Source organism: Bos javanicus, chromosome 22 (assembly GCF_032452875.1).
Source record: "Bos javanicus breed banteng chromosome 22, ARS-OSU_banteng_1.0, whole genome shotgun sequence".
In the NCBI taxonomy this organism is placed as follows: Eukaryota; Metazoa; Chordata; class Mammalia; order Artiodactyla; family Bovidae; genus Bos; species Bos javanicus.
In genome coordinates, this window is record NC_083889.1 from 48,065,145 (window position 1) to 48,088,581 (window position 23,437).

At 47.0% G+C, this 23,437-nt stretch overlaps 1 protein-coding gene across 2 annotated transcripts in view; it reads left to right on the plus strand.

The window, feature by feature from the left end:
• Positions 1 to 23,437, plus strand: part of STIMATE (STIM activating enhancer) — a 54,130-nt gene that overhangs the window by 14,784 nt on the left and 15,909 nt on the right. For both annotated transcript variants that reach the window (XM_061396704.1, XM_061396703.1), the window contains exons 2-3: positions 20,782 to 20,830; positions 22,637 to 22,732. In XM_061396704.1, coding sequence (XP_061252688.1) covers positions 20,782 to 20,830; positions 22,637 to 22,732 — 145 coding nt within the window. The remainder of the gene's footprint in view (positions 1 to 20,781; positions 20,831 to 22,636; positions 22,733 to 23,437) is intronic.

Here is a 23,437-nt window from a genome sequence, read left to right on the forward strand (position 1 = left end):
GCTAAGTGAAAGGAAGTGCTCAAGTTCTAGCTTGTATATAGTACAGAGCTTTGTTCCATAGAGTCTTTGTATAGAATTTTTGCTCGCTGCCCTGAGTGCTCAGTCTCTCCCAAGCCACCTGCTCTTCCCTTGCCCCTGAAGGTACTTGGGCACAGTTGGCACTTTCCTGGTTCTTGGGTCACATTGTTTGGTCATTTCCTCAGCAAGTGACTGGGTTCTGTGCTTAAATACCCACATCAGAGGTCAGCCTCTAGCTCTTCTTGCACAGGGTCAGGTGTGGTGAGACACCTAGCTCAGTCTCCTGCCGGTAGCTTGGTTGAGGAGCAAGCCCAGAGGAACCATGTTCCTAGCACTATTGTTGGGCTGTCTGAGGACAGGTAGTCAGGCCCAAACTGTGCCTCCATTTTTCCCAAGGTCTCATAAACTGTGCCTGGCCTTTCTGATCAGGAACTGGCGTTGGTAGGCCTATTTCAAGTTAGAAACTGCATGATCAAGGCATGGTGATTCTCTGGGGTTGGTTTATGTTCTTCTAGACCTCTAGAGATGCCAAAGAATGTACAGACTATCATACATTTGTGCTCATTTTGCAAGCTAGTAAGGCTGTGCTCAAAATCCTTCAAGTTAGGCTTCAGCAGTACACAAACCAAGAACTTCCAGATGGGGTTTAGAAAAGGCAGAGGAACCACAGATCAAATTGCCAACATTCGGTGGATCATAGAGAAAGAAAGCAAGGGAAATACAGGAAAACATCTACTTCTGCTTCATTAACTACACTAAAACCTTTGACTTTGTGGATCACAAAAAAATGTGGAAAATCATGAAAGAGATGGGAATACCAGACCACTTTACCTGTCTCCTAAGAAACCTGTATGCAGGTCAAGAAGCAACAGTTAGAACCAGACATGGAACAACGGATGGGTTGCAAATTGGGAAACGACGTCAAGGCTGTATATTGTCACCCTGCTTATTTAACTTATATGCAGAGCACATCATGCGAAATGCTGGGCTGGATGATGCAGAAGCTGGAATCAAGACTGCCAGGAGAAATATCAACAACCTCAGATATGCAGATGACACCACTCTCATGGCAGAAAGCGAAAAGGAACTGAAGAGCCTCCTGATGAGGATGAAAGAGAAGAGTGAAAAAGCTGGCTTAAAACTCAGCATTCCAAAAACTAAGATCATGGCATCCAGACCCATCACTTCATGGCAAACAGATGGGGAAAAAGTGGAAGCAGTGACAGATTTTATTTTCTTGGGTTCCAAAATCACTGCGGACTATGACTGCAGCCTTGAAATTAAAAGATGCTTGTTCCTTGGAAGGAAAGTTATGACAAACCTAGACAGCATATTAAGCAGAGGCAGCATAAAAAGCAGAGACATCACTTTGCCAACAAAGGTCTGTGTAGTCAAAGCTATGGTTTTTCCAGCAGTCATATATGGATGCGAGAGCTGGATCATAAAGAAGACTGAGTGCTGAAGAACTGATGCCTTTGAATTGGTGCTGGAGAAGACTTGTGAGAGCCCCTTGGACAGTAAGGAGATCAAACCAGTCAGTCCTAAAGGAATCCTAAATATTCATTGGAAGGTCTGCTGCTGAAGCTGAAACTCCAATAGTTTGGCCACCTGATGGGAAGAGCTGACTCATTGGAAAAGACCCTGATGCTGAGAAAGATTGAAGGCAGGAGGAGAACAGGGAAACAGAGAATGAGATGGTTGGATGGCATCACCAACTCAATGAACATGAGTTTGAGCAAACTCCAGGAGCTAGTGAAAGAGAAGCCTGGCGCACTGCAGTCCATGGGCAATGAGTCAGATACGACTGAATAACTGAACAACAACTTTGATCCACACTTGCCTTTCCTAGGGTGGCCTGGCACTCCCTGTGCTGAGGGTTTGGTATACTGATGTTGTCTCTCCCCCTTCACTAGCATACACTCTTCTCATTTATCACGCCATCCTTTTACCCAGGCCACCTGTTGTTCCCAAGTGGGGAAGAGGTGAAGATAGCTGTGAGAGAAACCCAAGGTGCCTGAAGCATCTGTCAGACTTCTCTAGATGGGATTTGTGCTGCCAGCCACTGAGGACTTACAGATATGTTAGTTCATAGGAGACGGATGAATTCTCTATTTATGGTCCCAAGGCTCCTTGGATTCAGGTTATTATTGTAAATTTAAGGCTTCCTCAGCTGCTCTCTGCTGCTCTGACACCTGATTCCCAGACTTTGGGACTAAGAAAATGAACTCTGTTGCTTCCGTTCTGCTCAGACTCTTGTTGGTTACACAACATATGTTGTTGAAAAAGAGAAGATTCCGTGCCAGCTGCCCTGAGTTGAGAAGCTAGGGAAAAGGTCTTCAGCGTTGGTTTATAACTGTGGTATCAAGAGAAGTGCTGATCTTCTATTAATTTCTCTGCTCAGGGTGCTTATCAGTTCACTTCCATCGATAAAGTTAGAAGGTGTAGCCCCAGTGCATTCCAGAGGAGAGTCCTCTGCTGGGCAAATGTGTGGTGCTGTCACAAAGCGGTGCTGCCTCTCACTTGCCTGGGCGTTGGGAGCCTCTCTGGTCTATGAACATATCTTCCTAACTGTGCCACTTGGTGCTGACAGCCGGGGAACACAGAGCCATGGGGAGGGGGTGCAGGGCCGTGGGGATGGTGAAGCGATGTTGCGCACACTAGGGGACCTGGGGCTTTCCCACTCCCAGCTGTAGCTGCTGGGGCTGTGCTGTGGGAGGCCAAGCAGTGGCAGGAGCAACCAACCTTGGACAGTGCTTGTCAGAGGAGGCCTGTTGTGGCCTCTCTGTACCAATGAACTTTGTCAGCCAATCTCAGTTTCCACTTGCATTAAGACTTGAGTTGACTTCTTAACTGTAAGCCTTGAAATTTTGGATAATGCTTGAATTATAAATATATGCACTATTAGCTACCATCAGTATAGAACAAAGTTCTTGAATGATTTTTCTACCTATTCTTAAATTTTCTGAGCAGACTCTTTTTGGAGGCTGTTCTTGACTTGTTAATGCTGTCTGGATTACACATAGAGGTTTGTGTTTCACAAGCTTTGCATTTAATACCAAGGGGCCAAGCCCAGTCAGTCCTGATGCTGGAGCTTGTTTTGTGGGGGTACAGGTCAGCAGTGGCCTGGATTCTGGACCTGATTGCCGCTTGTCGCCTGTGAGATTTCAGCAAGTTCCTTAACTGCACTGAGATTCAGTTTCTTTATCTAAAACATAGGATAATACTGTCCTTCCAGGGTAGATGTGAGAAATGGTTCAGTTGGCATAGCCCACGCCTTCAGTCCATGGTGGCTCAGATGGTAAAGCATCTGTCTGCAATGTGGGAGACCCGGATTCGATCCCTGGGTTGGAAAGATCCCCTGGAGAAGGAAATGGCAACCCACTCCAGTATTCTTGCCTGGAAAATTCCACGGATGGAGGAGCCTGGTAGGCTACAGTCCATAGGGTTGCAAAGAGTCGGACATGACTGAGCGACTTCACTTTCTTTTTAGTATTCTGACGATGACCATGATGATACCATTCCTGATGAGGCTTTCCCAGAAACACTTGTAGGAACTCATGTGAATAAGCCTCGCGTGTTGGGTTTAGTAGACGAGGCTGTTTTCTTCAAAGATGAGATGGGGTTTGGTTGGAGACCCTTTGGGGTGTAAACCTGTCCTGGGCCAGTCGCCCTCACATAGCTTCCAAACTGTTCACAGGGGCTGCTGGATGAGGGAGGTGGGGGCCAGGTGGCCACTTCACCACTGCTAGGGAATGGCCTGAGCGTATCTGACCTGCAGAAGGCCAGAGGGCGAGTGGAGTCATCTTTGAGTGAAACAGTACACTGGGGTTTTCCTCCTAGTGAGATTCTTAAGGTTGAATGAGCCACGTCCTCAGCTTCTGTGTTTAACTCTCCATGAGTGGATGTATAGCTGTACCTGTACCCTCTCCTTCCAGGCCCAAAATGTGAACACAGCGTCCCTGTATATCCATTATATACTCTGTTCTCTGCCACGTTTGGACCACCTAAGCAGCTGGAATCATTTTGGAGCCTTGGATTACAAGGATGAAAACCCACCCACTCTGTAGTCTGCAGCTCATCACTGAGCAGTTGGGCAAGCGGGTGTCTCCTCCAACTGTCAGAGGCAGTGTTGAAACAACTTTCCGTGCCAACAATGATGGGCCAGTGGTCATCTTCCCTGGTGGGACTGGACCCAGGCTGCAGATGTTCCCTCTGAGAAATTCGGATTCTGGGGCCACACCTTTTTCTCTTTGATTAGCCATGAGGTGCAGTCCTTTTAATGCAGTCAAAAGCCTCTTCTCCAGCACAGTCAGAATTGCTATTCATTGGTTAATTTTTAAAAGGCAGAGAATCTGGGAAATCCTGTAAAATGTATATGTATACGATAAACATTTTATTTTAACTTATGCATGTAAGCATCAGATGTGAGGGGAGCCCTGGCCTGGCTCACAGGAGCACAGGGACACATATCATCCACCAGGGATGGTAAATAGTGCAGTAGTGATCTTGCCCCTGGTTGAAGTGGACTAAATGGACTGAAGTGACATATTTCCCATCTCTAGTAAGCCCTGCCAGCTGGAAGCTTTTCTGTCAGAAGGAAATTTTCTGAACAAGTTGGGTTTGAGGAAGGCTATAAATTACCTAATATGCAAAATTGTATTATTGTTGTTTTTAAATTACTGTTATTGGTAACAGAAGCTTTTTTCTCAGTTGTTTTTAGACCTTTTTTTGTTTTCTTATCACAAAGTAATACATGTTCTTTGTAAACAAGTAAAGAAAACAGTATGGAAATTTGTAGTATAAAAAACAGAAGTTTCCTACAATTCCATCCTCTAGAAAGCTACCCATGGTAACAGTTTATTGTGCGCCTTCAAATTTCTATATGTATATATAATTTTAAAATAAAAACAGGTTTACAGGACACATTGCTATTATGGTCACTGCTTTTTTCCCCCAGGCTTCTCTGTCCTTCACCATCTTCTGGGGTTTGTTCAACTCATGTCCATTGAGTCAGTGACACCATCCAACCATCTTTATCCTCTGTCGCCCCCCTCTGTCTCCTCCTGCCCTCAGTCTTTCCCAGCGTCAGGGTCTTTTCCATTGAGTCCGCTCTTTGCACAGATGGCCAAAGTATTGGAGCTTCAGCTTCAGCATCAGTCCTTCCAATGAGTATGCAGGGTTGATTTCCTTTAGGATTGACTGATTGAATCTCCTTGCTATTTAAGGGACTCTCAAGGGTCTTCTCCAGCACCATAGTTCAAAAGCATCAATTCTTTGGCCTCAGCTGTCTTTATGGTGCAGTTCTCACATCTATACATGACTGCTGGAAAAACAATAGCTTTGACTATAGAGACCTTTGTCAGCAAAGTGATGCCTCTGCTTTTTAATACACTGTCTAGGTTTGTCATAGCTTTTCTTCCAATGAACAAGCATCTTTTAATTTCAAGGCTGCAGTCATGATCCACAGTGATTTTAGAACCCAAGAAAATAAAATCTGTCACTGCTTCCACTTTTTCCCCATCTGTTTGCCATGAAGTGATGGGTCTGGATGCCATGATCTTAGTTTTTGGAATGCTGAGTTTTAAGCCAGCTTTTTCACTCTTCTCTTCCATCCTCATCAGGAGGCTCTTCAGTTCCTTTTCGCTTTCTGCCATTAGAGTGGTATCATCTGCATATCTGAGGTTGTTGATATTTCTCCTGGCAGTCTTGATTCCAGCTTCTGCATCATCCAGCCCAGCATTTCGCATGATGTGCTCTGCATATAAGTTAAATAAGCAGGGTGACAATATACAGCCTTGACGTCGTTTCCCAATTTGCAACCCATCCGTTGTTCCATGTCTGGTTCTAACTGTTGCTTCTTGACCTGCATACAGGTTTCTTAGGAGACAGGTAAAGTGGTCTGGTATTCCCATCTCTTTCATGATTTTCCACATTTTTTTGTGATCCACAAAGTCAAAGGTTTTAGTGTAGTTAATGAAGCAGAAGTAGATGTTTTCCTGTATTTCCCTTGCTTTCTTTCTCTATGATCCACCGAATGTTGGCAATTTGATCTGTGGTTCCTCTACCTTTTCTCAACCCAGCTTGTACACCTGGAAGTTCTCAGTTTGTGTACTACAGAAGCCTAACTTGAAGGATTTTGAGCACAGCCTTACTAGCTTGCAAAATGAGCACAAATGTATGATAGTCTGTACATTCTTTGGCATCTCTAGAGGTCTAGAAGAACATAAACCAACCCCAGAGAATCACCATGCCTTGATCATGCAGTTTCTAACTTGAAATAGGCTTGCCAACACCAGCTCCTGATCAGAAAGGCCAGGCACAGTTTATGAGATCTCAGGAAAAATGGAGGCATAGTACAGGGCCCAGTTGTTGAAGCCTCGCTTGAAGGATTTTGAGCATTACCTTGCTTGCATGTAAAATGAGTGCAATTATGCAGTAGCTTGAACGTTCCTTGGTGTTGCCATTCTTTGGGATTAGAATGAAGACTGACCTTTTCCAGCCCTGTGGTCACTGCTGAGTTTTCCAAATTTGCTGACATATTGAGTGCAGTACTTTCACAGCATCATCTTTTAGGATTAGAAATAGCTCTGCTGGAATTCCATCACCTCCACTAGAAATTGTATTGTGGCGTGATTTACATAGCATAAAATTCATTCATTGCAAGTGTTCCATCTCTGCCTCACTTTTTAACTGTTGTATTCCATTGTATAACTTACATGTAACCCCTCCCCTGTTGATAGACGTTTACCACTTAAGTCTTACACTCTTGCAGACAAAACGGCAATACATTCTCGCACAGGGTTTTGGATATTAGTGTGAGTGTAGCTATAAAAGAAAATCCTAGAAGTGTATTTTCTGGGCCGCAGTGTATAAATATTTAAAATCAAAGCAGAAATTACCAAAACATCTGCTGTAACTTTGTAAGTGATCTGTGAATTGATAGAAAACAACACACATCTTTGTCCACTAGGAGATTAAATGAAGTTCATAAATGTACCTGGCCAAGAAATCTGGTTAGCAGTGCAGTCACAGCAAATCTCTGATTTCCCTAGACCTTCCCAGGGACACTGGCTCACAGAGTAGAGTTCCATTTCCCCACATTTCCCTAGTGATTGTACCATTTACTTTACTTTTTCTGCTCTTTAACTGAGTCCTAATATCCTCACTAAATGTTTCAATCTTTGCTAATTGGGGCAAGAATAATTAATATGCATTTTAAAAATCGGCCTTATTGGGTTGCATATCTTCTTGTGGGCTTATCAGCCGTTGGCATTTCTTTCCATCCAGTGGTTCCCCATGGAACTCTCCCACCCCTGCCGAGATCATCAGCATTAGCAGATGGCACAGCCACCCTGATCCCAGGGAAGCTGTGCTTCTAATGCGGCCCCATGTTTAGAAGGTTAAGCATTTTTATTTGCTAGACAGTTTATTCTCTCGCTTTTCTCTCAACCTTTGGCAGAACCACTGCTTGGGAGGATTAAAGGTAGATAGCGTAGAACCTAGGCTTTGTTTGTAAGAGTCCAGTAAGAGTTAAGGGTCCTTACAAAAGGTGTTCATGAGCACTTAAACTGATTTCAAACCCAGAGTGTCTGGTTCTTGGTCTAAGACCAAATATGAGGCCTTGACGGGCCGGTTCATCCTGCTTCATGGTTAGTTAGAAGGAAGAAAGCTTAGGGGTAGTGTCCTCTGGCAGTCTTGCTGGCAGATTACTTTGTCCAAAGCCAAAGAAAAAGCTTAGCAATTTTGGTCCTGTTTCAGGACTAATGGTTTATAAACTAGTCCTCTGGAAGAACTCATTGTGCAAATTCTTGGAACTTACTGAATTAAAAATAGAAACCTGGACAGTCCTCAATAACTATGTCTTAAGTGACAGACTGGATGAACTCCTTTGTTCAACAAATATTGTGTAGCAACCTGTTAGGAGCCAGGCACCATTTTAGCCAGGGTGCTAAAAATGTGAGGATAAACAGAGCAGAAGGTCCTGGTCTTACAGAGCTTACTTTCTAGTTGGGAGAAAAAACAACAGTAGTCAGGAGAACGCTAAGAATTTCTGAGATGAGAGCTATTAGTGCTGTGAAGAGAATGGAACAGGAACGTGAGATTGAAGGACAGGAGCAATACAGGATGTGCACATCTCAGGTGAGATGGCCAACAGGGGCTTCCGAGGAGGGGACCGGGAAACTGGGAAGAGAGGGCACTGACACTTGGCCAGCTGGGAGCAAACTGGGCAAAGAGAGTTCCAGATATTTTGAAAATACAGCTGTGGCAAGATGGAGCCTGGTGAGTGTGGTATGTAGCGAGAAGGCCAGAATGGCCAGAGGGGATGAGGGGAGGAGGTCAGGTGGAGCCATGAGTCATGTATTCCCTGGGCCTTGAGAAGGAGTCTGCGTTTTATTCTTCTGCTGTGGGAAGGCTTTGTGTTTGTTTTGTTGTTTTTAAAATTCTTTTAAAGTACACAGCTCTAAGGTATAAAGTTGACTTTTGGCAGATTTGTTTGCCATGGGAGTTTTAGGTGAAGAGTGGCATAATTTTATGTTTAACTATATATATTTATGAGACTTCCACAAAGAGCTCTGTGGAGGATGGATGGATGGATGGATGGACAGACCAACAAACAATAGTCTTTTTTTTTTTAATTAATTAATTTATTGTCTGCGTGGAATCTTGTTTCAGCACGGGTGATCTTCAGTCTTTGTTGCGGCACGTGGGATCTTTAGCTGCGGCATGTGGGATCTAGTTCCCCCACCAGGAATTTAACTGGGGCCCCTTGTTGCTCAAGTGCAGAGTCCCAGCCACTGGACCACCGGGGAAGTCCCTGCAATAGTCTTATTGTGGAAAATAGTGTGACTTTCAAGTGGGACATGTAGAAAGAGACATTGCTGGTGGCCTTTGGAGCTGCTGCTTTGCCACCTGTGTCCCAGGTAAAGGCTAGGAGGTGGGGCAGGAGTGGTGGTTGTGAAACCCACAGCCATGGGCAGGTTAACTTTGGCTCAAGCCTGCATGGACGGAGGAGCCTGGTAGGCTGCAGTCCATGGGGTCGCTAGAAGTCGGACACGACTGAGTGACTTCACTTTCACTTTTCACTTGCATGCATTGGAGAAGGAAATGGCAACCCACTCCAGTGTTCTTGCCTTGAGAATCCCAGGGACAGGGGATCCTGGTGGGCTGCCATCTATGGGGTCACACAGAGTCGGACACAACTGAAGCAACTTAGCAGCAGCAGCAGGCTCTGCAGGCCCCCAGCAGCATTTGCATTGGTTTCTGCTCTGACAAGGTGCTCACTGGTCTTAGTGATCAGATCCAGTCTGGGTTCTTGACTGGGCCCAGCTGATTCAGCCTCCTCTCTGTGAATCATGTGATTGAAGGGGTGCTGGGGTTCACCCCTGGGGTGTGATTTCTGAGGGCTGTTAAAAAGATCTCTTTTCAAAGATATCTCTTCCATCAACCTGAAATTCCACCCCTAAAATATCTGGATTTTGAGTATATGAGGGCACCTACAAGTCACTCCCTATATGATGGGAGGCAGCAGAAGTTGACTGTATTGCTTCCCCAAGTGACAGTGGAAGGAGTGGGGGTGTAAAGCAGGTAAGTCTGTAAGGTTGCTTGGGGACTGAGAGAGACCCAGGACCTGAGGCCCTGTGTTCCGAGTAGACAGCTCGGGGAGGGGCTGCACAGAGGCCCAGCGAGCCTGCTGTGGGAAGAGGGCAGCGGCCCTCGGGATCACTGAAAAGACACTCAGTCCCCTTGCCCTCCCATCTCTTGGCAGTGGTTCTGGGTGAGAGGATGCAAGTTCATCAGAGGCCTCTCACTCTGTGGGGTGAGCACCCCCAGCTGAACTCTGACCATGGTGCTCCTCACTGCAACCGCCTGCTCAGCCAGCCCTTGGGACAGACGCATTGACCTGCTTTTCCTCCTGAGTCACAGTGTGATGACGGGGGTCTCATTCCAGGGTGTTGCTTGAATCAGTCAGCGATGTGTCAATTCAAATTCTTTCCTCACTCTAACTCTAGAAGAAATTCTGCAGCAGCCCCTAGTTGATTTCACGGTGCATTTCCCATCCTTAGCCAAGAGCAGCATGAGATGTCTTGACAAGAACCAGACTTGACTTTTCCCCGGTAACCTTCAAAGCCTTTCAAGTTGGTCTGGAGTCCTCTTTCCTGACAGTCCTTCGGTGTTTCCTGAGCATGTCCTGTGTTCCCTGCCTGTCTGTGGTGAGGCGGGAGGCCCAACCCTGCCTGTCTGTGGGCTGCTCCATCCTGAGCTGTGCCCTGCTGCTCTGTGCAGGGTGTCCCTGTCACCGCTGTTTGGTGCTCACCTTTCAGAGCACCAAAGTCTGGAGAGTTCTTCCAGTGGCCATCCTGTGGGGCTGATGGAGGCTGGTGGACCAGGGAACCGCAGCCGCTGTAGCTTTGTTCTGGTCCCACATGGGAAGTGCAGGCCAGAAGGAGATTTGAAACCGGAAGTACAGTGATGCAATGGCTAATGATCTTAGTTTTATTTAGATGATGGCATTTTAGGTCATTTCACTTTCTCTAGTTTCCAAACTTATCACAATGATCTATTATCTAAAAGAGGAAAGAAAGACTTTAGGGAGGCCCTGCATTCACAGCTTGCAGGCGGAGGAGTGCTTTCTTGCTGTGCGCAGGTGGGCCTGCACCTGAAGGCACATCTTCGTCTGACCGTGGTGCCTCTGCTCCTTCTTGTTGCAACGTGCTCACTACCTGCTAAGTACAGAGCAGCTTTAAATACTGTCTTGCTAATGCTCTAGTGAGGTGAATGCTGCAATTTCTTCCATTTTATAGAGGGGCAGATTGAGGGCCAGGAAGGTTAAGAGCTTTCTCTGGCCCCACCTAAGTTGCCGGCATGAGGTTTTGAGCCCAGAGCTTGCACGCTGAGTGCTAAGCCGTCACTTCCTCTGGCCCATGACAGAGCCCGGTGTGTTCCGCTCCGTCTGTTCAGGTCAGTGCCTGCTTCCTTCTAGGTGCTGGGCTGGCTGCGAGGATGTAAACACAAATGAGTTAAGGAGGTGTCTGCCTCCTTAACTAACTGTCTAGTGAGAGAGAGAAACAGATCCTTAGCATTGCATGTGAAGTGTTAATCTGAGGGTGTTCATAGGAGACTTTGGGGAGCCAGAGGGAGGAAGGAGGCTTAGCTCAGTTACAAAGGAGGCATGTCTTAGAGTGGTCTGAACTAAATCTTAGAGTTATCCAGGAGAAGAAATATGGGGGCCCTCCCACACCAAAGGGACTGTGTGAGCAATAGCTAGGTTGGGAGATGCCATACCATGGGGACCTGGTGTTACCAGCTTGAAAAGTCAGTTGTGTTCCCTGAGGGGAGGGGGATAGGGTGGACTCTGGAAAGTTTTAAGCAAGGCGTGGCATCTCAGCTCACTCCAGCCACAGTGTGGGGGTGTTTATGGGAAGAGGACCAGAGTCAGAAGGACACATTGATGGCAGGAGATGGTCCTTGACCTCAGGGAGCCTCCAGGGCCCTCTCTGCCCTTGTGGTCCAGCCCTGCCAGAACCAGTGTTGTCTTGGATTCAGCGTCCTCAGGAGATGGGCTCTGGAGTGAGGCAGGTGTAGACGCACACCCTGGTTGTGCCACTTTGGACCTTCAGCAGACCCTCTGACCTTACCTGTCAAATGTGAATAATACACTTCACCGTTGTCGCGAAGATGATAAGTAGTGATGTGAAACCCTGGACTGAATGCCTGATGCAGGTAGCAGTGAGGCAGCCACGCCACTCGCCCACTGCAGCTGTTTTGTTTTCACGTCGATCCTATGAAGTCGACAACAGAGGACGCTCAGACCCAGAGGAGTTAAGTGACTTGCTTCATATATTAAAACTTTTAATAAAGCAGAGACTAGATTTCAGGTTACTTGCCCCCGAATGGACTGCCTTTAGTTCCTTGCTGTAAGAATCACCTGCCTCTTCATTTCTCCTTGAAAGGTGGCACAGTTCAGTTCAGTTCAGTCGCTCACTCGTGTCTGAGTCTGTGACTCCGTGGACTGCAGCACACCAGGCCTCCCTGTCCATCACCAACTCCTGAAGTTTACCGAAACACGTGTGCATTGGGTCGATGTTGCCATCCAACCATCTCATCCTCTGTCATCCCCTTCTTCTCCTACCTTCAATCTTTCCCAGCATCAAGGTCTTTTCAAATGAGTCAGTTCTTCCCATCAGGTGACCAAAGTATTGGAGTTTTAGCTTCAGCATCAGTCCTTCCAATGAATATTCAGGACTGATTTCCTTTAGGATGGACTGGATGGATCTCCTTTTAGTCCAAGGGACTCTCAAGAGTCTCCTCCAACACCACAGTTCAAAAGCATCAATTCTTCAGCACTCAGCTTTCTTTATAGTCCAACACTCACATCCATACATGACCACTGGAAAAACCATAGCTTTTTTTTTTTTTTGAAAAACCATAGCTTTGACCAGGCAGACCTTTGTTGACAAAGTAGTGTCTCTGCTTTTTAATATGCTGTCTAGGTTGGTCATAGTTTTTCTTCCAAGGAGTAAGCGTCTTCTGATTTCATGGCTGCAGTCACCATCTGCAGTGATTTTGGAGCTCAAAAAAATAGTCACTGTTTCCCCATCTATTTGCTATGACATGATGGGACCAGATGCCATGATCTTAGTTTTCTGAATGTTGGCTTTAAGCCAACTTTTTCACTCTTCTCTTTTACTTTCATCAAGAGGCTTTTTAGTTCCTCTTCACTTTCTGCCATAAGGATGGTGTCATCTGCATATCTGAGGTTATTGATATTTCTCCCAGCAGTCTTGATTCCAGCTTGTGCTTCTTCCAGCTCAGCGTTTCTCATGATGTACTCTGCATATAAGTTAAAATAGCAGGGTGACGATATACAGCCTGGACGTACTCCTTTCCTGATTTGGAACCAGTCTGTTGTCCCATGTCCAGTTCTAACTGTTGCTTCCTGACCTGCATACAGATTTCTCAAGAGGCAGGTCAGGTGGTCTGGTATTCCCATCTCTTTCAGAATTTTCCACAGTTTGTTGTGATCCACACAGCCAAAGGCTTTGGCATAGTCAGTAAAGCAGAAATAGATGTTTTTCTGAAACTCTCTTTTTCGATGATCCAGCGGATGTTGGCAATTTGATCTCTGGTTCCTCTGCTTTTTCTAAATCCAGCTTGAACATCTGGAATTTCACGGTTCACATACTGTTGAAGCCTGGCTTGGAGAATTTTGAGCATTACTTTGCTAGCGTGTGAGATGAATGCAATTGTGTAGTAGTTTGAGCATTCTTTGGCATTGTTTCATTTGGGATTGGAATGAAAACTGAACTTTTCCAGGCCTGTCGCCACTGCTGAGTTTTCCAAATTTGCTGGCATATTGAGTGCAGCACTTTCACAGCATCATCTTTTAGGATTTGAAATAGCTCAGCTGGAATTCCATTACCTCCACTAAACTGTCCTAGACTAGCACTTGGTCACTCAGCCACACCCAGCTGCAGGGGAGGCTGATAACGCAGTCTACATGCTAGCAAAGGGATTTCCTTAGAAAGAGAGGGTCCAGGGGGGTTGGGGGGCTGGTAAACAGCAGACTTCCTCAGTGTCTTCCTGGACTTTTCTCCCTGCCCAGAAGACACTGAGTACATTTGGGGTTTTCACACCACTAAGGGGTGTTAAAGAGGCTCAGTTGTTGGGGTGATCTTTTATAATTTAGAGAAAGTCCAGACATACTTCTGGGCTCTTCCTTGACTGCTGGTGAGGGTGGATTTACTCACCCCACCCCCAGGGGTTTCTGTCCTTTGGGATTGGGGTCCTGGGCACTTAGAACCAGCAGTTGGTTTGAGGTTACTGAAGAGCCACCTGTCTTAGGTGGCTTGTATTTCACCCCGGCTCCACTGCTAAGGACCTGGTGATCTGGGACACATCACCTCTTCCCCCCACCATTTTCCTCACCCTTTATGCTGAGGGTGTTGGCCCCACCAGGACCCTTCTGGCTGTGACTCAGAGTTCAAACTGCCTAGTTTATTCAGCAATCCCCAGCTGGCACTGGTGGGCCTGCCTTGCTGCTGGGCTTGCTGTGGAGTTGGGGATGAGGCTGCTTGCTGTTTGTCCCAGTAAACAGTCGGTTACCTTTGACAGGAAGCCTGTGTCGCATGAGGCCCTAGGCCATGGTACAGTTTGAGAAATGAGGCCGTCAGAGGTGTCATCCTGGTCAGCAGCCTGTCACTGGGTAGAAGGCTTCAAAATTATGGATTTTTTTCCTGGCTTCAGGTCACTGGAAGGAGAGTGTTTGCCCCCAGGAAAGAACAAGAAAGCATGAGCTCACAGTCTCTGGAGCTCCCCCACCCCAGAGGGTAGAAGCCTGCTCACAGAGGTCCAGGGTCTCACATAGGGACTGGTGATTTTGTGGTCCCAGTGAAGAGCCTGTGACTCTGATTTCCATAGCCTGTGACACGGCGCTGCCCAGGATGTCTTCTGTTGTATCACTTTGTGAAATGCCAGACCCTCAAGTGGTCACTTTGTGGTCTGTGATCACCTTCCAGCTTTAAGAGTATGACTTCAGTCATAAAAATACACACATTCCACATGTTTTATTTTGTAATTGAATTGCCTCAGTGGATTTTCCTGGCCAAGAGAAGCTCTCTGCCAAGAACCCTGCCCCGTTCATGAGCCTCTTTCTGTACTGTGTTCACAGCAAGGGGTGATTTTATACCCTCATCGTGCTGGTTTGGGAAGTACCATGAGATAAAGAGGGGCACAGGGGAATGCCACCTCCTGGGAACCATGTCTGCAGAAGCCCAGGTTGCCCCATTGTCGTTCAGCCTTGAACCCTGCTTTCTCTTCCCCTGGCAGTCAGGAGCCTCTTACTGCCCCTTACATGCCTCTCACTCTCCTTCACTCAGGCTGTGCCCGGCTTGGACCACACATCTCTCTTAAATTGTGTGGTTTAATTTCAAAATGGTTGTACTTTTTACTACTCGGTTTCTAAGTAGAGCTATAGCTGCTCTGTGGAAATTATTTCCCTTCCAATTCTTGTGGTTTGACTTTTAGTGCCACCTCATATGTCTTCCTGTGACATGAAACGCCCTGTATAGAATCCTAGCTCTCTTCCTGCACCCGGTGAGTCCTTGGAGCATCAGCTGGGCAAGGCTCCAAGGAGGGTGGGGAAAGGGGGTGCCTAGTCCGTGTCTTCTAGGTGCTGACTCAGAAAGCTGTGTGCGAAACCACATGACAGCATTACATGAGCAGTGACGAGGCTGCCTGTGTGAACAGGCAGAATCCCCTCACCCCTGCCGCCTTCCAGTTGTGTGGCACCAAAAGCATGAGACTTTAAAGCGTGACCACTGTGCCCTGGTCCTCTCAGGGGAGGGTGTGAGCTGAAGCGCAGAGCAGGTGGGCAGAGAGGCGGGCAGGTGGGAGTCTTGCCAGCCCCACTTGAGCATGCCTGGGAGCCCATGTGCCCTCATGAGTGCACCCTGCAGCCATGCTGGGGCTGCCTTCCAGTGACCACACTGTCAAAGCAAAAAGTTTCATAATACACAGTGCAGGCAGGGCTGTGGGGAAATGGGCACTTGTATGAGTTGCTGTAGCCTCTCTGGAGGGCAGTATGACAGAGTCAGTTGTACATAAGCTTTGACGCAACAAGTTCACCCCTAGGAGTGAACCCACACAGGCAGAGACAGCGCATGGCTTGGACATTCGCTGCAGTGGTGCTTGTAGAATAGACTCAGAGATGACACAGCCACGCCAGGGGATACCACATCACTTCTAATCTAAGAGATGGAGCCACGTGTACAGTAGGTGAAGCTCCAGGGTGCTTTTCAATGAGCGCCGTGAGGATCTGACTCTATGAAGTCTGAGACCATCTGTCTCTCTCTTTAAAGAGACATCTGTCCATCTTCTTCTCACCTAGCACGTCTTTGGAAGAACCCACAGGACCCAGGTGACAGGGGTTGGCCCTGAGAAGGGAAATGGAGTGGGATTTCAGATGGAAGGGAGTGTTTTGAAATCTGAATTTTTTTTAAGAAGTAAGGGGAATTCCACTCTTTCACTGCCAAGGCCCCAGGTTCAATCCCTGATTGGGGAACTAAGATCCAGCAAGCCATGCAGCATGGCCAAAAAAAGAAAGAGAAAAAGTTTAAAAATTGCTTTGTTAGTTTTCTAGGAATGCCGTAACAAATAATCACAAACTTCTTGGCTTAACGTAACAGAAACTTATTGTCTCACAGTCCTAGAAGCCCAAAGTCAGAATCAGTGTGTTGGCAGGACCACAACCCCCTCTAGGGGAGAATCCTTGCCTCTTCCACTTGTGGTGGCTTCCGAAGTTTCCAGGCTCCTGTCTTCACAAGACCATCTTCTCCTCTGTCATAAGAGTACTTGTAATCAGATTTAGGGCCCCCTGCATAATCCAGGATTATCTCTTCTCAAGATCTTTAACTTAATTATGGTTGCAAAGACCCTTTTTCCAAGTAAGGTCACATTCACAGATATTGAGGATCAACCTGGATCATAGCAGCCCCCCTTCAACTTTTTCCTTTTACGTAAAGTCACATGACTGGTAGCAGAGACAGGACTCACAGCCCATCTCTCTGGCTCTTGGCCCCTACTGCTTTTCTGGAGATGGGGCCCCATGCCTGTCTTCAGGATATGTGTGCTTAAAGGCAAGACAGCCTGCTTGGGAGCCCGTGAGGGCTCTGTGTCCTGATGGCCCCTTGTCGCACGAAGGTCTCTGTTAGGTGCTGCTCTGTCAACCTTGGGTTCCAACTCCAGTGTCACTTCTTATCAGGGGCTTGACCTACCCTTCAGGTTTGCCTGCTTCCCCTCCACTAGCCCTCCAGCCTCAGGGGATATTGGTGGATATGCTGGAAAGGATGAATTGCATGCTGCTTTGGCCTCTTGCTCCCTCTGAGTTTTCTCCATCCTGCAGGAGCACTAGGAATTGAGAAAAGATGGATTGTCCCAGGGCTGTCCCTGAGAAACTCTGTGGAGCTTCTGAGGGGGCAGCTGCCAGACCCCTGTGGGAGGCAGGTCTGTGTCCATGAGACTGGTTACCTTTCTCACCGTCCATCAGGGACTCAGAGGCAGTTCTTTGTCTCTTCCCTGTAGAGAAATGTGTCTCCCCAGTTTTCCATTTCTCACCACCCCCAAACCGAAACCAGAAGTGCAGTGGAACCATGTAAGTTCCCAGCTCTGGAGTCATCCTGGACTGTTTTCTTCCTCTCATGCCACCCCCACCCCCCACCCTGTCGGCTCAGTGTTGAAGATAAACAGCCAGGAGCCCACCGCCTCTCGTCCTCTCCTGCTACCAGCAGGCCATGCCACCACTGCCTCATCCTGGGTTCTCATAATGGTCTTTGCCTGCTCTCCCTGCTCAGCACAGCACAGCAGGGGCTGAGCCTGTTGAACTGTGGGCCACAGCCGTGCTGCCCTGCTCCTGCCCACTGGTCACTGTGGGCAGAGGGGAGCCTTCACCCTGGGAGACCTGACCTCGTGTCCTGTACCTCCTGCAGTCCCTGGCCTCAGCCCTCTGCCTGATGGCTCTTTCGCAGACACGGGTGATTCTCAGAGAGCGATGCTTACCTGCTGGGCCTCCTCAGCCGCACCTGCACACCCGCTTCAGAGGCCCTTTGCCTCTTTCCTGCTCTCTATTGTTGCTATCTGACATGCTGTGTGTTTACTCCTCTATCCCCACTAGAGTGTAAGGAAGATGGAAATTTTTATTTATTTCATCTCCTGCCAACTGGCCCTCTCACATGGCAGGCCCCTCAATAAAACAGGGATGGGTGAACGGGTTCTTCTGTTCTTGTCCAAATTAGATCTGCAGTAGCTTTCTTAATGTTTCTTCATTTACTTAAATATATCAGAGTCTAAAATACATGTATTTTAGACTCTGATATATTCTAGGGAAATGGGGTGGAGAGGGAGAGAGAGAAAGCAGGAGAATCTGAATGCACTGTACGTCCCACCGAGGGCGCTCCTGGGTGAGACTGTTCCTAGGCATGGATGGCCTGCGTATACTCTTCCTCTCCCTTTTGTTGTCACAGAACCTAGCTATGAGTCACATCACTTTTCCCCATTTTGCTGCATTAATACAAGTCTGTGATAGGGTTGTCTTTTTTTTTTTTTTTAATGAAAGCAGTATGAACATGGAAGAGTGTTAAGCCATTCAGAATGATATAAAAAGTCTACTCCCTGATCCATAATTCCTTTCATCAAAGGGAGCCCTTGTTAACAGTCACTTAACATTAACCCTAGGGGAAAAAAGCAACCCATGTGTTATATCAGCATAAATGTATATTTTTAAAACATGGATATAAACAGAATCATGGTAGGCATACTCTTCTGTTATTTGTTAATATAATTTGTTATTCTTTCCATATTAATCCATGTAGACATACCTTGTTTCTAGCAACTGCCTGGTTTTGTGTCGTACTGTGATGTATATACTCGACCCCTTATTGATGGTGTTGGCTTCTTCCTGGGTTTTTGTTACGGCAGTATTTCAGTGAAGACCTATGCATCTTGGCACATGCTGCAGTAAGACTTGTACAGCATGTACCTGGCCAAGCACTGCAGGTTAAGGGACTGTGGGCATCAACAGTTTTGGTAGTTAATGCCAGATTGCCCTCTGAATGCAGGCACTGGTTCATTCTTCTAGAGTGTGTTTTCCTCCCAACTTTTTATTTCAGAAAATGTTAGACTCATGGAAAATGTCTAACGATTTCATGAGTACCGAAGTGTCCTTCCTCTAGGTTTACCAGTTACTGTGTTGCCCTATGTGTTGGTGTTCTAAGACTGCCAGAACAAACTACCACAGAATGGGCGCATTAAACAACAAACATTTTTCTTCACAGTTCTGGAGGGTGAAAGTTCAGGCCAAGATGTTGGCCAGCTTCGTTTCTCCCGAGGCCTCTCTCCTTGGCTTGAAGGTAGCCGTCTTCTCACCGTGTCCTCTCACGGTCACCTGTCAGTCTGTGCGTGTCCATATCTCCTTTCCTTCTAAGGATACCAGACATGGTGGATTACGGCCCACCCATGTGACCTCGTCTTACCTTTATTATCTCTTTTAAGGTCCCATCTGCAAATAGTCACATTCTGGGGTTCTGGAGGTTAGGACTTCTTCACAAGAATTGGGCATGTGAGAGGAGGAATACAGTTTGGCCCATAACATGGTATTTGCTTCTCTTTATTTATTTATTTTTTCTCTTTATTTTTTATATATCAATAGAATTACAAATACTTACTATAGAATCATCACTTACATTTGTTTTATTTATTATATATAATTATAATGTAGGGCTTCCACATTATAAATTATACCATTTATAATGTATCTATTATATATAATTAATATATATAACATAATTTCCCCCTAAACCACTTGAAGGTAAATTGCACCCATTCTGGTACTTCAGCATATGTCTCCCAAGAATGAGGGTGTTCTCTTTTGTTGTTTTAACATCCCTTATTTTATGCTATTAGGGACCGATTCCCCTGAGGAGCCAAGCAAATGAGCAGGAGGTACCCCAGCCCTGCCTGTGGGCCTTCCCTCTAGACAGCTTGTCCTGGCCCAGCTCCGTCCACCTCTCTTTCCTGAGCCCCCAGCCCTTCAGTGAGCCGGGAGGTTGCTCACGGAACCTCTGGGCCTCCCTCAAACTCCAGATTTTGTGGCCTTGTTGATGTTTTAGATCTGAGATGTGTCAGTGGGGTGACAGAGCTCCTCACAATTTCACTTGCTTTTTGGTCTATCAAAATGTCTCTAAAAACACCAGAAGTTTCTTTTATGTGGATAGGTAGTCCTTGCTTTGCACACTGGGGGCTGGCTGTATTTATTTAGAGAAGTAGGGCTTATTGATTCGGCACCAGTTTCTCCCTCGCTGCCTCCTTCCTCTTCGTGCATCCTCATTGCAGTCTGGGACTCTGCCAGAAGTCGATTCTTGCCTGCTACCATCGTGTCTATTTCTTCCTCAGTACTTGGTATAGGAAAACCCCACACACATGGCACTTGCATTGTTTGTTTTAGTAGAGTCATTGTGGAAATAGTCTGCCTGAGGCTTCAGCGGAGGACAGGACACTTAGAACATTTTTGCTTCCGTCTGTATAAGCGGTTGTGTCTGCAGACCCGCCTGAGGTCAAGATGTCAGTCTGGGGAGCCCTTTGTCATCCATCGTGGTCAGGCTGTTGGTGAATGAGCACACCACCCCCACTGTCCTGGGCTGGGAGGGCCCCTGCCTATTGCCTGGGGCTTTGCTTTGTCCATCCTGCCCTCGGAAACCCACCATCTACACCATTCAGAGGTGGTTTTCCACCTCTGTGTCTTTCTGTGTCTATGCCTCTGTTTAGCTCTCTCCCTTAGGTTTTCCTTTCCTCAGAACTCATTCCAAGCTCCATGGCCTGGCACTGAGGACCCTTCCCTCTCTAGCTCCTGCTCAGCCTGTCTTCCTGGTTACCTGCTGTATTAAAGTGTTAATCACTCAGTCATGACTCCTTTTGACCCCACGGACTATAGTCTGTCAGGCTTCTCTGTCCGTGGAATTCTCCAGGCAAGAATACTGGAGTAGGTTGCCATTCCCTTCTCCACTGGATATTCCTGACCCAGGGTTCGAACCCATGTCTGCTGCATTGCAGGCAGATTCTTTACCATCTGAGCCACCAGGGAAGCCTGAGCAAGTACCCTGACTCAGTGATGTGAACACTGAGTGTGCTGAGGATCCCCAGCTTATTAAATGCACTTTGCTTCCTTATCACTGTGGCAAGCTACTGAGTATTTGCTCTTTTTTTTTCCTTTAGTCAAACGCTTCAGAGAACCAAAGCATGAAAGACGACCATGGAGGATATGGTGGGTATTTAAATATTAACTCATTCCTAGAATACTTTTGACTATTTTGAGTTTTTTTGAGGGAGGGGGCGTGGAATGTGACCAGTTATACGTAGCATAAAGTGTTGAAATCCATTAGTCCGGTTTATCGTCATGAGCTGTGTATAATATGATAGTACTTTTGTTTCTCCAGGTAAGTGTTGAGCCCACGATAGGGTTAGTGACAGCCAGATGGTGGTGCTTCTGTCATCACTCTGCTGTCCAGTTTTAGGAAATGGAAGATGACACAGATGTGTCCGTCCACACTGCAGGCTTTGTTAGTTACTTCTTCCTGTCGACGGACTGTGTTAAATCCTTGAATTCGCTATGTGTAAGCAAAAAAGTAATCTAAACGTGGAGATGAGTCAAATGTACAGTGTACATACTCCTCGCATCAAAACTATAGTCTTTCTTAGTCCTAGGATGACTTTGTGGCAGCAGTTTTTCCTTCTAAATATGCTGGTGAGATACTCAGACATAGCCTCCAAAGACAAAACTCCAAAAAAACTAAATTCCTCACAAGGCAACAGGCAGCTCCTCAGGACAACATGATGCCCTCAAGAAGCTGTCGTTCTTGCGCCTATCCTAACCATAGCAACTTTCCCTCCGAAGGAAACTTGTGAGAAATCTCTATGGTGAAGGCCCTTTAATAACATTTTAGCCGTACTCTTGATTGATCTTCAATACATTGTTTCTGAATGTTGATAATCTTCTCTCAAGTCTTGAGTATTTATCTTGGGCAGGGGGCCTGGGGGAACCTGGAGCTGAGTTTTCCACATGGTCCCCTTTGGCAGCTCCTACTTTACCATGATTTTAGGAAATGGTTTTCAAGCCTCAGTAGCAGGGTTGGTCTGGATAATCTCTAAGGTCCATTCCAGCCCTGAGTCCCATGCCCATCATCCCATCAGTGGCCTGCCCAGTTCTGAAGGCCCAGCCTAGAAGGCCGAGAGAAGCGGCCGCAATCCAGAGGTCCCTCAGCCATGGACTGCAAGTGGTCTCCAAGTGCTCATGGTTGAAGAGAGACTGAGGGCCCATGTTGTCTCCACCATGCTCCTGCCATGTGTCCCAGAGACTACAGAACTTGTTTTTTCTTTTCTAAAACTCCTCTCCTCTAGGCCGGGATTGGCAAGTTATAGCCCACAGCCTCAACCTGGCCACTGTCTGTCTCCACAAGTAAAATGTCAGTGGGGTGCTAGTGACCCTGGCTGCCCTTGCGCTGCAGCAGCAGAGTGCATAGTCATGCAGAGTACGATGACTCTCACAGCCTAAAATATCTATCCTCAGACCCTTCACAGGAACACATGTCCACCTGGGTCCCACCCATTGTTTAAGCTGCAGCATCTGAAGGTGGCTCAGGGTTCTGGCAGCAGTACGGATTCATCCAAGTCTTGTTAAGCTCACATGTCATTGAGTTTGTGCATGAAATCAGTTGGGGGCTCTTTAAAGTAGAAGCACCTTGGACCTCATCCAAAGCTGTGATCGAGCATTTTGTTTTGAAGTAACAAAAATGAAAAGATAGAGACACATATTTTAAATGTGTTTTGTGTGTTTAAATCTGTTATCAGTCAGCGGCCTTTCAGGGCTGCACTGATACTGGTGGTTTTGAAAGATAGCTGAAAGGCCAAGCCCTAGTTAGTACTAGCGCCCCCAGAGGAGGGGACTAGTCATTGGAAGGAAGGTTGGGGGTCTCCCCAGCAGCTTTGTCTTATTTCAGACTTAACGTTTCCCCCAAATTGGATATTACCCTCATGTCAGAGTGATAACAAGTGCTGATTCTGTTTTGTACAGGTTTTTAGACACTTCCAAACAAGCCATAGGAATGCTGTTCATCCATTTTGCAAATGTATACCTAGCAGATCTCAACGAAGAGGACCCTTGTTCACTGTAAGTGGACTGTATTTGACTATGAACATCGCCTGGCCCTCCATGCCTTTCCGTCTGCTGCCGGTCATGTTCCCTCTGGCTTGGGGAGAGGGCAACTCTCCTTCATCCCCTGTTCCCCTCTGAGAGATCGTTGTGTGCATGCTGGGTGTTAGGGTTTTGCCCAGTGATGGTGGCCCTGTGCACTGGCTTTCTGCTTATCAACCTAAGTTCTGTCCCTTGGCCTTCTAGTGCCCTCATGTCTCCCAATTTCCAAGCAGCCCTTGCACAGCAGCTTGGAAGGAGTGACTGTGCTGAGACAAGACACACAGGGGCTTCTCTGTCATGTCAGCCACTCGGGGTCAGAGCCATTGTTGACCACCATTGACCTCACTGACCTGAAGTCCATGAGTGGTTCTGCCTCGTCAGTGCAGTCAATGTGCCTTCCACACAACCCCCAGAGTCATCTGCCTGAAGCCCCAGTTGGGCCACGTCACCTGACCTCTTTGCTAACAACACTCAAACAGTGCTATGGAATGGAAAAGGTCGCTCCCCTGCCTTATCCTGGCTCCATCTGCTGCCTTTCTTGCTCAGACTTGGTGCGCCAGCCATGCTGGTCTGCTCCTGGTGGTCCTCAAGCCCACCAGCTGTCTCCTTCCTCTGTGCCTTTGCTTGCACTGCCCTCTGCCTGGAATGCCCCCCAGCCCTGCCCTGCCGTGCCTCTGAGGA